Below are 17,064 nucleotides of genomic sequence, written 5' to 3' on the forward strand. Positions count from 1 at the left end.
GTACCTCGCGTCGTCCGGAACGATTAGATCTGTAAGGGGTGATTCTTGTCACCCGAATGGTATGTGAGTAGCTACTGGGGGAAGATGTGATGTGTATGTAAATGCGCTTTGAGACAGTTCGGTGGCGTCTCCTCGACAGGAGGACGTCGACACACGCAGACAGCAACAGTTACGATTGAGCGCTGATACGACTTACACACAAACATATCAAATGATGATGTAATTGATTGTGAATTTATTTTTAGTTATGGATTTGATGGTTCTAGTGGGCAATCCATGTATAAACAAAGATTTGAAGAATCACAAGATTCAGCAGGCACGCTTTCATCTATCTTTGCAGCTACGATAATACCTCTACGATTTATAACAAATAATAACATTATCTTATGGAATAATAATGTGCCTACATCTGACGGGTTCTGTAGGCCTTTTAAACTATAATTTGTTAAAGAAACGGCAGACAAAATTTTGAGAAAAAAAGGAGATATCGATGATCAAATTAATAATTTGTCGCATTTTCGCATAGTCCATAAAAATAAAACTTTGATAATTTAGTTTAATTATGGCATTGATTGACGGAAAAGTCTTGAACGTTTTAACCAATAATAAATCTTCGCAAAGCTGCCCTATTTGTAGAGCGACATGACGACAAATGTTGACAATAAGTAATTTTCAAGCAGAAGAATTTCAGCCGAACGAGAATGAAAATTTAAAATACGGGATTAGTCCGCTGCACGCGTGGAAACGATTTTTTGAATGTGTTCTACATATCTCATATAGATTAACAGTCCAAAGGTGGTAAATAAATCAAGAAGAGAACAAACAAGAATTACGTACTCGAAAACAAGAAGTACGGACTTTATTTTGGGAAAAAAGTCGCTGAATGTTGATAAACCAAAACTAGGTAGTGGCAACACAAATGATGGTAATTCCGTGCGTCGAGCATATCATGACACGAGAATATTAGGAGGAATAACAGCAGTGGACATTAATCTTTTGCAAAAAATGTAAATAATTTTAATAACTATATGTTCACAATTTCCAATAAATTTGGAAAAGTTTCAAATATTTTGAACTGGAACCGCTGAATTATTCATGAAAAAATATCCATGGTATCCGATGCCACCGACTGTACATAAAATCCTTATACATGGCAAACAAATTTTGGAGCAATGCATTTTGCCTCCTCATTTCACAATGAAGACGCAAAAGATGGTAGTATGTTTCTAACTTCAGTCGTACCCTTACGTGTCATGGTCCAGGGTACTACTTCGCTTCTCTGGGAAAATCCAAGACCATTGTCTACCAGATTCTGCAGACCCCTTCAATTTAAATTCATCAAAGAAACACCTGATGTCATAAGGTAGGAAGTAAGAAGAGTGAAAGAACAAATTGTGAGTTTGAAGGATACTGTCATGAACTTGAGCTGTAAAACGGCAACAGTTAATCACACACTGGTGTTCTCCATGATTGATGGTAAGGTTGGTCAAGCTATAACAAACACATCTTCCATGGCAATTTGCTCTATTTGCAAAGCTAGACCATCGGAGATGAACAATCTGGATCTTCTAGAGAGGAAGCCCGAATATGAAGAAGCTATACAACTTGGACTGTCACCTCTACACGCTCGCATCAAATTTATGGAGTGTATTCTACATATAAGTTAAAACCTTACTTTTGAAACTTGGAGGACCGATAAACAAAGTAAAGAGATTCGCGAACCAGCCAAAAAAGATATTCAGAAGAAATTCAAAGACCGTATGGGATTAAAAATCGATGTGGTTAAACAAGGATTGGGCATTACAAACGATGAAAATACATCCCGTAGATTTTTCGAAGATCCAACCATCACTGCTGAAATCACTGGGGTGAACGAGGATCTAATTAATAGGTTCAGCATTATTCTAAGGACAATAAACAGCAGAGCCTCAATAGATTAATCGAAATTCGTACATTACTGTCGGGAAACTGCATCTTTATACGTTACATTGTGTAACTGGTACTACATGTTGGAAATTTGCCTTAAGCTGTGGCGTAAATATGTTTCCCCGACAAGGAAGTGCCAGAGGCCACGTGGATTGTACAGAGGATTTAACTCAGGGTCACCAGTGTAGGGAAATTATCGTGAGCCTAGACACTCACGTAGTATGACTCAATCAGAAGGAATATTGTGGAGGAGAATAATAGTTCACAGATTACACCGAACAGCTCACTTTATTCACTGTGAAGTCAACGGATAGCAAAAGGTGCTATGTTACGAGTGTTATACAACAGTAGTTACAACTGACCACAACGTGGTCGACAGAAATGAGAGCGAGGATAAAACATGTGCTTCTACTATGAGAACTCACGACGAACAGGATGAGCGTAATAGCTCACCCGAGCGTTTCTCTCAGAAGCACCTTGTGCGCAGGCGCGGAGCCTCGCCATTGGACGAGTGCAGCGCCGAGCCCACAAAGCTCGCACATCTTCCGCCATCTACCATCTCATTAATGTACCATCATCTATTATAACCTCATACTTCTGTACACGCTATCGTCCACGCGACACACGCATCTTTGTTCCTTTATTAAAATAGTATTATTAACAAAACCAGTGTCGTTATCCATCTACTAATCTTCCACACTACAGGCTAAACACAGTACACAAGGTTCTCTGGCACGGAGCTACCATCACTTCCGCGGCTATTTTACCAATAGGAATGCTGACAGAGGAGGCTTAAGATGCCAGAAGTAAAGACTACCGAATGTACAGGAGAGATCACGCTCGTAAAAATTCAAGAATTAACACTAATGAAGATGTTTTTAATTTTCTTTTGGTTTCATTCGACCCTTTCGCGAACGAATCGGTAACCGGACTCGGGAAATTATGGCTTGGAGACCGGGCCATGCTCGGTCGCGCGAAACGTGGTCCTCCCGGGACAAACAATCACTCGTAGACTCGAAATCGTTCGCTTCCAAATGATCGAAACACGGAACAACGGGCGCCGGGCACGGTGACGTGCCACGCGAAAACTATCGAACTTCTACTTCGAACCGTTCACTTTTCCGAACCTACGAGGATTGCGCGATAGCTGTGGATAGCGACGGGACAGTCCAGGATTCCACGCGGGAGGAAGGACGGGGCATTCCCCGCGACGGGAACGTTTCTCACAGGCGAAATAAGTCACCGGTGCGAACCGGCGGCAGTCAAAATATTTGACGGTGCAACTAAATGTTCGGGCGGTCGTGCGTAACTTATTCCTATTCGCGTCGAGCTCGGCAGTCACAGGACTTCACGTGAATGATACAAGCCTCGAAGGCACGCTTTTTGCCGAGCTCCGGTAGAATACGCGTCACTATACGATTTGACTAGGCGAGGACGGACGATAACACGACGAGAACGAAACGGGCGCGTCGCGTCGTCCCACCGTGGAACGTTTCGAGGATCTCCGACAAAATAACGAAACGAATTATCGTACGCCCCGTAACACGCAGCAATCGGGGACGCTACGATACACGGCCCAGCGTTCCTCTCGGGAGAGCTCTTCCCGGTCATGGGACACGCCGAAAGCACGTGCACGCGACACGAGGTTAGGAAACCTGTCAAATTACGCCCCGAGCCAACACGAGCAGTTACAGATGTTCCATTACAAATTCTGACCGATACTTACCAATCGATAGCTCTCGGTATCTCTCTCGGTCTCGGCCGATGCACAAAATACAATTTATTAGTCGCGATCTTAACGGCGGTACTAACGCTTTCACGGTCCTTCGTCCTAGTAATCTACTACATGTCGGCTCGGAACGCGGAAGCGGGCCATCCCCTCTACTTCCTCATCCATCTTCGCTGTCGCGACGTCCGGGCCTATTGCGTGGCTCCTCGCTGCGGGGCCGAATTCAGTAAATTCGGACCCGGGCCTCCGATAATTGTTGAATTTCCCGAGGCTGCGTCCGATAACGTCGCGAGGGCGGTTAGGATGGATCTGAGCCACTCCGGGTGGGCTCTCATGGCCATCCCCGGATGAGAGTCGGCAAGGTTGGGCCGCTGGTCATTTACCAATTGGTCAATTACCCTTAGAGGTAATTGCCTCGTCGACGTCTCCGGGTTGACGGATCCGGGCTCGGTCCAATCCCCGCTGTCTTCTCCGCTACCGCCGTCTCGCAATAGGTCTGCCGGGCTCCTCGTCCTGAGGTTTTTCGCCAATTAGAAGCCGAAGATGGGTATCGAATCTTCTGAGAAGTGTAGTATTCCCTGAAACTTCGTGTCGCGCCCAGCGGCGCGACATTAAACGCGATCACTTTCTTTCCGCTGGGACTCGGACGTCTCCAGGGAGATCGATCGCAACGCCCGTTTCGATTCGGATCGGCTCGGAAGTGACCCGGTCTCTGATGAAGGGTTCGGAAAGATGTCGGCAAAACCTGCCACGTCACAAAGTACATTTCGTTCGGATCCAAAAACAAAAAACAAGGTGCCTTTCAATACACAAGTTGAAGCCCTACTATTGTAAAGGATAACAACTTGTAGTGTTTAAAAACGTATGTAAAAACAACTGTAAAATGTAATTATTTTTAATTTATTTATTATTTTTCGTGACCAAAATGTAAATAAACCTTACCTGTATACTGTACATAATAAATTTCCGTTAAATCTTGCACATAAGCGTATACTTTTTATATCATTTTATTTTAATCGACATGAAATTATTGTTTTTTTAAATTAAGTAGTTATTTTATGTGGAGAGGAATCATTTTTATTATCTTTAATTTAAATTGAATTATATTTCATTTTTAAAATATTTTATATTCAATTTAAGTGTAAAATTTATTATTTATTATTAATTTATTACTTATTTTTTAATGTTTTTATTATTTTTTGTGACCAAGAACGGTTACAGACATTTTTTGTCGAGATTTTCACCGAAATAAAGCTTTCCTATGTAGGTATTATATACATGTCGGGACATGACGGAAGCGACGCAACCCGTTGACAGAGACGCGTAACGCTTGCTTATTGTAAAAGACAATTATGTTATCTCTTGGAATTATACGTCCGTGTAGGACTAAGTTTAGTTTTAAAAATAACGGTTTGGAGATTTCGGTTATGCGTTTACGGTCGAACGGCTGCGAGTCAGATGCTTGACCGTACCTTAGTAATATCCCAGCGAAAAGGCAATAAAACGTTTCCCATTTACCTGCATCCCTCATCGTGCGCGGCGCAAGGAGAGATGCGAGATAGGGTCCCTGGGAGGGATGGGCTGGGGCCTTGTTGAACGTGACCACGAAGGGCAGAACGTTTTTGGCTGCGCTACAGTAAAGAGCGTTTGATTTTGGTAGAGAGCTAGTCGTCGCGAGTGGAAGCGAAAAGAGTCAGACGCAAGATCGTGTAAGGAGATTCTGCCAGCCTCGTGGGCTCGTTGACGTGTCTCCCCGTTGCGCTACGGGTCGAGGGTTGTAGTGTTTAACGGTGATCGTTGTTCCCCGGTTTATTTAATTCCGCGCGTGCGAAGACAATGAGTGATCCGGTGGAGAACGTCTCCGGTCAAACCCTAGCGGGCCCGATGGAGAATCTTACCAATCAGCCTCCGACATACATATACGTTGGTGTTGCTGCCGATCGATCGTCGACGACCAGCTGAGACGATCTGGCGAACGTCTCACTGATCGTCGTTATGTAACGACGATCGATTTGTTGTTAACGACCGACGTTCGTTTCCAGTTAACATTTGTATTCAGATTGTAACAAACCGTTGAACATTAAACATCTATTTTGAATAAATACTCCTTCAAACTTCAGAAGTGGGATAATCTCGCGAAATTGTATTGAATCGACTTGTGAATTGAATTGAATCGTGTGTTTATATTGTGGAACACCCATAAATATCGTCATGTCATTTACACAAAATACGGCAACGAACATTCCTGTCGACGGAGATTTCTATCGTTTTACGGTGGCGCAATTGAAGGAAGTATTGAGGCACATGCAACTTCCCACTACCGGTTCGAAAGCAGAAATAATTGGTCGTCTACGTCTCGCGGGATCGGAAGCGTGGTCAGCAGTACCAGCAGATCTTGTCCAAATGTTGTCGCAGCATGGAAACGTTGTTGACGAAACTGGCATTGGACTACAAGAAGGTAACGCAACATCAACACATTTTGTCCTCGAAGTCGATGACCTTGATGCATTTGATAATGCGAACGATTGTGTGAATCCTCGTATCGAAACGCTGTCACGTCACGAATACGAATTGATAAGACGAGAACGCGACTTGTTACAAAGAGAGTTACAATTGTTGCAACGGGAAAGAAGTGTGCCTCCAAACTTGTCGATCCAAAGCAATCGATCGACGATCAGTATTCGCGCGATTGGTGATATGCTGAGTGAATTCCATGGAGAGAGGGACGGTTTTAAAAAATGGAAGGCTCAGGCTGAACTTCTTCGTCAAACCTATAGTCTCGACGAGAATTCCACAAAGTTATTGTTGACTATGCGGTTAAAGGGTAAAGCGCTATCGTGGTTCCATTCCAAGGCCGAACATATTCAACTTAGCGTGCAAGCATTGTATCACGCTATGGGGGAAATGTTCGACGAGAAAATTTCTAAATTGACGCGGAGGAGGGAATTTGAGGGAAGAACCTGGCGCACTAATGAAACTTTCGACGATTATTTTCATAACAAAGTAATATTGGCAAACAAGATTACGATTGACGAAGAAGAACTCATTGAAGCAATAATTGATGGTGTCCCGGATGAACATTTGCGTAACCAGGCACGTATGCACCGCTTTGAGACGAAGGGAGATTTGCGAGAAGGTTTCAAGAAGTTGTCGCTTCGCAATACCTGGAGACCGGAAAGGAAAGATTTGCAACCTCTGAGAAGCAAGAGTACGCCAGAACGAGACGGATGGATGCCGTTCGACAACAGCCACCCCGCTGTTATAATTGCAGTGAGCGAGGTCATCTATCTTCGAATTGCACACAACCGAGGCGCCAAAGGGGTACGTGTTTCAAGTGTGGGAGCACAGCGCACCGCATTGAAAACTGTCCCGGAAATCGACCAAAATCGGAGAGGACGACGCCGAGGACTACTGAAAGGAATACGCAGAATACGCATTTAGTACAACTAATTTCGAATCCACCGTATTTGGTAAAGTTGAAATATTTTATTGCAGACGAACAAGGTAAAGAACGGAGTTATTGTATTGACGCGATAATAGATTCTGGCTCGCCTGTTAGCCTGATCAGGGAAAGTTTTGTGCCGGACACTGTAAGAAATCCTATTGTTAATAATGGTCAAATCTTTCAGGGTATTAACGGGTCGAAATTGGATCTTTTAGCAATACTCAAAAATAATTGCACGGTAAATGAAATCCCGGTAAATTTATCTTTGGGAGTTGTTCCGAATAGAGGGCGATGCAGTGCGATGCACTTCTCGGAAGAGACTTCATATCACTTCCAAATATTAAAGTTTCTTTTGATGACGAAAACATTGTCACACAAATCGATTTGAATTCGGAGAAAGATGAATCGGTTGAAATTTTAAATGAAATAATGCAAATTAATTGTATTACCACGGACTCTAGTAACGTAGAAAAGTTGAACATTAACCCAGAAGTAGGATACGAAATTTCAAAGAAACTCATAAATTTATATGAAACTGAGTATACTTCTGTTAATAAGGTGTACTATAAAATACCGCCTGTTAATTGTAACGCCGAAATGACGATTGCTCTGAAACATGAACAACCCATTTCGTTTCGCGAAGACTTGCTTTTAGTGATAAAGAAAAACTGAAAATTATTATCGATCGGCTGTTAAATGAAAATATAATTCGCCCAAGCAATTCGCCTTATGCAAGCCCAATAGTATTGGTACATAAAAAGAATGGAGAATTACAACTGTGCGTAGATTATCGCGAATTAAATAAGATAACTATTAAGGATAATTTTCCTACACCTTTGATAGACGATCACCTTGATCGATTGCGAGATAGAAATTATTTCACTAGCTTAGATTTGAGAAACGGTTTTCACCACGTTAAAGTAGGGGAGTCGTCTGTAAAATATACGTCCTTTGTCACACCGTTTGGCCAGTACGAATACATCAAGATGCCGTTTGGTTTTACGAACGCTCCGCGTGTGTTTCAGCGCTACATAAATAGTATATTTTCGGAATTGATTAGGCAAAATAAAGTACTCATATATCTAGATGATATATTGGTTGCTACGGAGACGATTGACGAGCATATCGAAATTCTTCGTGAAGTATTCAAATTGGCAAAACGGTATCGATTAGAGTTTCGGTTAGACAAATGCTCATTTTTATACGGAGAGATCACTTATTTAGGTTATCGGATAAATCGTGCTGGAATTCAACCTAGCGTTCATAATATAGAGGCGGTATTGAAGTATCCGTTGCCACGGAATTCGAAAGAAGTACATAGTTTTGTGAGCCTAGCCAGTTATTTTAGACGCTTTGTTCCGAATTTCTCCAAAATCGCTAAACCATTACACGACTTGGTAAGAAAAGACACCTCGTTTCATTTTGGTACCGAAGAATTACATGCATTCGAGACATTGAAGAATCTATTGTCACAACAACCGATATTGGCATTGTATTCACCGAAGTTGGAGACCGAGTTACATTGCGACGCCACACAGTGGTCCGGATCGAAGAAGTTGGCGCCATTTAGCTAAAAAGTCAACTTTCTCATATCGATTTCTAACAAATTTGTATTGCTTCCTAAATGTCTATCAACCTTGAAAATGAAAAAATTAATTCGGTTTACCAAGAATTGTAATTAGGACGAATACTTAAAGCGTAGACATTTAGAGACAGTACTTTTCACTAAGAAAATTGCTTCTCTTCTTCGAGGTGCCCTGTTCACATCACTTAATATTTCTTATTTTTTTTTTTGTTTACGTTGAAGAGCACTCTTTTGTGATACAAAATTAACATCGATACTAAAAGTTATTGTTCACAATATGTTAAAAGTTAATACTCAATGAAATAAAAAAATTGGCCTCATTTTTTACATTTGACAAAGAATATCTACAGGGTCATAAAAAGTCACGGTTTATAACAAATTGGATCATTTTCAGTATTCTTTCCCGTATATAATCGTGCAAAAATCTTGTCCTACCTCGTCCTACCTTGCAAGTTATCAACGTTCAAAGCTGTCAATGTTACTTCGCGACGCGTTTCGCTTGCGTAAAACAGGCTCGTATGACTGATTAAATGTTCCAAATATGAACGTTTCTGCAATAACACATTATAAGAGATAAATAGAGTATATATATGCATATACAGGGCGTCCCACCCGATTTCGACATCTTGATTTTCTCGCTATTGTTACTCGTAGCAAAAAATGTTTCAGCAGAGGCTCGAACGGTATCGAGTGGAGCATATTTTGATGTTGAGTTTTTTCGTGAGTGGACGCGTGAAGGTCATATAAAGGTCAACTTTGTTTTTTTTAATGGAATGAGCTATTTTTTAATACATCAATCGATGCAGCTGGACATTCGTTATTAAAAAAGTACTAACCATCAGGAGACTATATATCAGGAGATATTTCAATTTAAATAACTAACAAGAAGACGTTAGTGTTTACTTACTTGTGTAACGTCTTATTGTTAGTACGACAGTAATGGTATTTTAGAGTTATTTAAATTGAAATATCTCCTGAACTACTAACTTTTCGACATACATAGGTTAGTACCAGGGCTTGAAACGGGCCCGGAAATAACTGTTTGAAACTGTTTCATTTCGGGCTTGATCGAAACAGTTATGAAGGACCGATATTCTGAATAACTGTTATGAAGGCCCGAAATTTGGGTTGATATCGGTTTCGATTACAGTCCTTCGTACATGGATATCGGTCCTAGCATAACGGTCTAAGACCGATATTTTTTCGGTCCTTTATCGGTCTTCATATCGGTTCTAATACTTTGTTGCTCAGCCGATGCTTTAGGCACAGCGACTTCTAAGAGTCGGCCGATGCTTTGTAATCGGTGGCAAAGAGACCGGCACCTTATTGTCGATTGCCGACGCGACTGTTGACTCGACGTCATCGGTGACGCTTTTGCGGGGATACCAATCAGAATGATTTCTGGTAAAACAAAACACATCCTCTTGGACACAAGACTCACCACTCTGCAAGCGAAAACCTAGAGCCTAGAGAGAAGCTCAGCAACTTTCGTAGTGGCAAGTGGCAATTTTCGTTTTATACACACACCATCTATTTTTAATATATATATATATATATATATATATATATATATATATATATATATTAGTTAGTTACAAAGTGCAAGTGTTATTTTCAACGTCACCATCACCATCGTCTAAAACTAGCCCTCACGACATTAATTTGCCGTCGAGCGCACCGGTCATCACAGCCTCGATTTTTCTATGCAATCAAGTCGCGAGTTTGCTATCGCACAAAATTATTAATTACTTAAGTGTTAAACTATAATATAATATAAACTATAACATAATGGGCAGAAAACAATGCGATATTGTACGTAAATATTTCAAAAATAATAACAATAACATAGAGAAAATGCAGTGCACCATTGAAAACTGTTCTGCAGAAATTTCAGTATGTAGACAATATATTTCAATTTTTATATTTGTTTAAAAAAAAATTTTAAAGCTCTGACATTTCCTTAATTTTGTAAATTTAATATTTTAGAACCACTCCACAAATTTATTAAGGCACTTGGAAAACTATCACCCTAATAGCTTTACCATCGTTATGATGGAAAAAGAGGTACGAAAAAGATGTTGTGAAGAAGCTACAAGTAGTAAACATGATAACAAGAACAAGAGAGTAAAATTGGGTGTAATGAATGCTTGTATAAGATTAATAACAATTCACGGCAGACCTTTTTCTTTAATGGATGACAAAGCATTCCGCGATATCATAAATATGATACCCAACAAAGAATTAATTAATTCACACAAAGTTCGAGAACAAGTAATGGTATGTACATAACAATAAACTATAAATTGTTAATTGGGCGAAGTTTCCGTTTACGTCCGTGCTCAGAATTGAATGAAATTTTGGGAATAGGTTCTTTTTTGACTAAAACAATGACTGTCAGAAGGACTTTCTCTTTTGTAGGTAAAAATATAAGTATATAATTAAAATAAAATAAAATACTACTCCTGGATTTTCGTATCCCTGGTCGCCCCTCCACCCCCCCCCCCTACCACCTAATCTTAAGTAATTCTGATCGCATAATCTTCCCATTGTAGATATTCAATTAATTGGTTTAACTATTGGAATTTTGGAAACATTTCATATTAATCTCCAGAATATACATATTTGATATTTTCAACTAATTGCAAAAATGGTAAGGTAGGGACTGACATTGACATGGTAAAATATTTTTTTTCGAGTCGCCAAAAATCCTTCTGACAATCATTATTTTAGTCAGAAAGGAACCTATTTCCAAAATTTCATCCAATTCTGAGCACGGACGTAAACGGAAACACAGCCTAAATTATTTACTATCGTGCTACTTTCTTACAGATAAAAGCAAATACGATAAGACAAGAAATTAAAAACGAAATTAGTGGAAAATTGGTGTCCCTAAAAGTAGATGCCGCATCATGTATGGGGCGTTCATTTTTGGGGATAAATATTCAATTTATAGCCGCACAAAAAATTGAAATTCGGACCATAGGTGTGATAGAATTATTGGAAAGGCATACCGCTGAACATTTAAAATTTGTAATTATGCATACATGCAGCAAATTTAATGTTTCTAAGAAACAAATATATAGCGTAACAGTTGACAATGCTGCAAATATGCTGAAATGTATAAGAATCTTAAATGAAGAATGTGAATCTGATTCCGAAGGCGATGTAATAGAACAATCGCAAAACATTGATGTTTTATTACTTGATCCCGAAGGAGAAGGATGTGATGTAGCAATTTTTGATACATTAAGGGAAACAGAATTTGTTATTACTACTATTAGATGTGCTGCCCACACATTACAACTTGCTATATGCGATTTTTTAAAGAGAAGAGAGATAGCTGAGATAATAGGAAAATGTAGGGAAATTGTTAAAAAATTGCGAACACCAATTTTAAAATCAACGTTATCTGCATTATGTAAAAAAAATGCAATTTTGGATTGTTCAACAAGGTGGAATTCAACTTTGGACATGTTGGAAAGACTGGTCGAAATAAAACAATTTTACACACAGATTGATGATGAAGAATTGAAGTTCTCAGACATAACGTGGAGTAAAATTATTGAATTAATTAAGGTTTTGACACCTGCCCGAATTGCGATTAAGAAATTACAACGCGAACATTTAACTCTTGGCGATCTTTATGAAATCTGGGAGAGATGTATCATAGAAACAAGTAAACACGAAAATGAATTCAATCTACCTATAATTAGTAACATGCAACATAGGAAAAAAAAATTATTTCAAAATGATACATTTTTATCAGCTATATTTTTGGACCCAAGATATAATGTTATATTATCTGATGAGGAAATAGGGAAAGCAAAAAATTGTATATTACTTACATTTCAAAGAATTAACAAAATGTGTAGTAATTTAGCAAGCACATCAAATCACGTTTCTACTTGTAACTTAAATGAAGTCACTGATACATATAATGAAGAGGAAGATGATTTTGAATTGTTACTGCAAGATGCGGCAGCGAAACGCATATCGAGCAACACATTGCAATGCTTAACAATTGAAAATGAACTTAATGAGTATTGCCAAGAACCTCGAGTTCCGAAGACGATGGATATTATCCAGTATTGGGAAGAAAAAAAAATTAATTTACCTAAATTATATAAGGTGGCCTGTGTAATTTTGGCTGTTCCGCCAACTCAGGTTAGTGTGGAAAGACTATTTTCCGCACTAAAATTTAATTTATTTCCACACCGATCGAACATGTCGTCGAATATTGTAGATGATATTTTATTAATTCGTTTGAACATGCCAAAGCTACATAACGAAAATTAAAATTACAATAAAAAAAGTAAAAGTAAAAACTAAAAAATGCTATGAACTATGTCTTTTTCTTTCCCATACGCTCTCCTTCTTTGCGTCGCAATTTTTGATAGTTCATTATTAACTTCCCGATTTTATAGGGAAGTTATTGTAATGACCCCGAAAATCGAAAATCGATTTTTTAGCAGATCTACACGTTTCAAGGTCATTGCAGACATATTAGACTATTTTCAGCAAAATGTTCGTGTGTGTGTGTGTGTGTGTGTATGGCCGTTTCTATGTAATCAAATTTTTCGTTAACGTTTTCAGAAAAAGTAACAACGCGATCAGGATGATGAATGATGCAATCGATGTGCCCCGCTGTAACATAGAGCTGATTAGATTTTGGTCCATTTTGGTCAAGTAGTTTTTTAGTTTTTTTAGTTTTTTTCGAAAGAAGTTCATTCAACAATGCAATTTATACGAGAGAACGGAAAGTTTCCACCGAAGAAACAAACGTAATTATACAAAAAATTTTTTTTTCAATTTTTAAAAAAAAAAAAATTAAAAAAAAAAAAAAATAGTCGAAATTTATCCCAATGCAAGAGTGAGTTAATCATCTCTACTGCCGAGAATACATTTTCGAAGAATATCGATGAAAGTACAAAAAAAATGTATATTACAATCTTTAAAAACACAATCAGTTCAAAACGAATTATTAACTGAGATTAAATTGAAAATTAATATAAACTATATGATAATTATTATTAATAACATTGATGTTGAAAACGGATTGGTTAATGGAGCACACATGCGGAATATTAAAATTTATTACTTTTCAAGAAAATACTAAAATTCCGTCTATATTTTGGTTAGATTTTCAATTGGCCAGAGTAGGAGTGAAAGTAAGAACTCGTTATCGTGATTATATGAAAAATGCCAATATTGATCAAAATTTTACACCAAGTTTATAAACTTTCGGGATCCCGAGCCGACCTGACCCAATCATCTCCCGACCCGACCCGAGGCTGGGGTAACCGCACACCCCTAGGTTTTGAACGTGTACTAAATTGCACGTGTCGCGTGGCACGTGAACCGTGTAGTAAGAAATTAAGGATACGTGAGGACGCATCCGTTCACTACGTTCGATTCCGGCAACTGATGCGTTTATGTGTTTTGGATCGAATTGTTTCCGGTTCTCTCAAACAAAAAACATAAACGCATCGGTCACCGGAATGGAACGTGCCGAACGGATATGTATTCACTAGGGGGTGTGCGAAACCGGGACGGGATGAGTACGGGAACGATGTTCGGGATCGGGATGGAATGCTGAAACTTTCGGGATTCCTGAGAATGTTCGGGTTTCCCGAAAACCGTATTCCGTACAGTATCAGTAAATTCACGGAAAACCCGTACACCTCCGTGAATTCCGAAAAAATTCACAGGAAAACCGAACAGCCCCGGGAATGTCGAACATTTTCGGTAATCCGGTAATACGAGTCTTCCCATCTCGTCCCAAGCATCGGGTTTCGGGAATTTCCGGATCTCGCACACCTCTAGTATTCACGGATCCGTTTTCATAGATCCGCGTACACGGATTTGTAAAACGTTTCAAGTGCCACACGTACCCGTGAAACGGAAATGCACGGGTATTAAACATTATACGGATTGACTTCTCAGCGTCATCCTGTCAAAAACACTGAAAAAATCGCTCAACTCTAAACACTTATAACTTCTGAACCACTGATCTCCTACGATTTAATCTTGGATCTTACTTAGGAAAAAGGCAAAATTTCTGGTTACGCAAGGTAAAATTTCAATATATCGATACCTATTGGGTTGGAACGAAAGTTCGTAGCTTTTGTAAATTAACATTGAAAGCTAAAATTCAGATATTTATTCATAGATTTATTCAATAACATATTCTCCATTCTGTTCTATTACTTTTTGCCATTTTCGAGGTAACGTCTCGTGTTATTGAATAAACATATGAATAAATACCTTAATTTTATCTTCGATTCATAATTTGAAAACGCTACGAACTTTCTTCCCAGCCCAATATTTTGTTTAGAATTCTGTCGGGCAAGCTTCGTTTTCGGTATAAATGTCAATATAGACTGCTCTTTCAGCTCTCATTTGTGTTTATAAGCTTGAATAGGCCGATCACTTTATGGTCTGTCGGACAACTTTATGGGACCCATAAACTCTCGGCCCCCTCAAGAACAATGTTATAACAATGATATTTGGTTCCATCAGGGTGTCAAATCCATTTACCACACTTCTCCCCCTCTTCCACTCTCGCTAATGCGTAATTTCAGCAGGACCTACTGTTTATTACGGTGGGATCCGAACTACCTTTTATGCCAACAACACGCGGAACGAGAACCGGTATTAGCAGCGAGGCAATGGTCGTTGACCACTCAAGAACAATGTCAATCTGCAATATGTACATAGAAAACCGTCCCGAGCCATCGTCTTATATCGGAAGGAAACAGTGGCTCAAGAGTAAGAAAAGACTTACGAGGAAAATGAGGGACGGCATCGGCGTTAAGTTCTGAACGTTGATGAGAGAGATGGCGGCAGGCAAATGTCCGTTCCTTGCCCCCACGAAGAACAATCGCGAGGACGCGAATATCGCTCCATTCAGGGCGCCAAAAGTTGAACAGGCCACGAAAAATGGCATTATCCACGACATCACGCCCAGCAGTTTGTCGCCGAATGTCTGTAGAACACATAATCGATGGTTATCCTGTTTTGTATCAATACAAACGTATTACAAGTGCAACGGCGGACAAAAGAAAGTTTAAAATTGAAATGTCTGGATATCAGTATTATTAACTCTGGTACTAGGTAAATATAGCCCTGAGGGGACCCAACTCGGATCACTTTCACCTTGCCATATGTTGTCGAGGACAACATACTGAACAACTTTTGTCATTATATCTATCCGTCGCTCGGACTTAGTTTCCGATTTATTCGCAAAAAACTATTGCTAATACTGTATTGGTATGGTATGGTATGGACATGATATTTGGTCCCCTCAGGGTTTCAAATTCATTTACCAATCCTCTCCTCTTTCCACTCTCACCATCGCCTTTTCAGCGGGACCTACTGTTTATGGTGGGTTCCGAACCACCTTTTGCCAACAACACGTGAAAAACACCCCGGGTGGGTCACTTTCCGGTTTTTGACCAGACGGTCACCCATCCTAGTGCCGGTCACGTTCCACGTTGTTTAACTTCGGTGATCTAACGAGAACCGGTGCTTTCAACGGGACTACGGTTGTTGGCTGCTAATACTGTATTGAATTTTCCATATTCTTGCATGCTCTGTGGCAACGTAAGCCTGTTTCGGGGTGGCATCTGTTTATTTTCCGTTTGTAAACACGTTGTGGGGTCATTCCATGCCGAATCGATCACTTTTTGCAGGCACCATCGCCGATTTTGTTCTAACTGAAATATGTTGTTGTCCATGCGAAATTAAGGAGGGTTTAAGTCATCATTTTGCCGGTTTCGAATATTTTTAGAAATGGCAGGCCTTCAAAGTTTTCAATTTTTGCCCATTTCGGCGAAAACGGGCCTCACTTACGAATTTTTATCTCAAGAACGGTTCGTCCGATTGAGCTAAATTTTTTTTGTTTTATTCGGAAAGGATTGGGCTAGTACAAAATAATTTTTTCAAACTCGACAATCAACTTTATAATGTCGAAAAATTTAAACAAATTCTTCTTTTGCGTTTTTTTTTATGATGGGGCGGAGTGATGTAAATTTTGAAAAAAATATGGTTATATTCCTTTGTAAAGGAATAGTGGAAGGATTTATTGAATTAAGGTCACTAGCACTTTGTGTTTAATTGCCAACAGCAACAGTCAAAAAGTCCACTTTATTAAAACAGCATTAAATTACTGTTAACTAAATTAACTAAATTAACCCGACACCAATTATAACTATATGAAGAAAAAAAGAGAATATAGAAGAAACAAAGAGAGAGACAAAGTAAGCGCAATGGCTCTTCTCTTAAACGTATTGTCTTTTGTAGCGGTAACAGCTCAGGCAAGGCTGGAGTTTGAAAGGCAACTGATTTTTCGGTAATCAGCGGGGAACGACGAGTCAGGAC

The 17,064-nt window shown here is 39.4% G+C and overlaps 1 protein-coding gene across 11 annotated transcripts in view; it reads right to left on the minus strand.

Moving 5' to 3' along the window:
• LOC143210726 (Y+L amino acid transporter 2-like) overlaps positions 1–17,064 on the minus strand; it is a 694,702-nt gene that overhangs the window by 197,057 nt on the left and 480,581 nt on the right. For 10 of the 11 annotated variants that reach the window (XM_076427860.1, XM_076427853.1, XM_076427855.1 and 7 more), the window contains one exon: positions 15,470–15,670. The exons of the other annotated variant lie outside the window; for it this stretch is intronic. In XM_076427860.1, coding sequence (XP_076283975.1) covers positions 15,470–15,670 — 201 coding nt within the window. The remainder of the gene's footprint in view (positions 1–15,469; positions 15,671–17,064) is intronic. 11 annotated transcript variants of the gene reach the window in all.

The sequence above is a fragment of the Lasioglossum baleicum genome, chromosome 7 (assembly GCF_051020765.1).
Source record: "Lasioglossum baleicum chromosome 7, iyLasBale1, whole genome shotgun sequence".
In the NCBI taxonomy this organism is placed as follows: Eukaryota; Metazoa; Arthropoda; class Insecta; order Hymenoptera; family Halictidae; genus Lasioglossum; species Lasioglossum baleicum.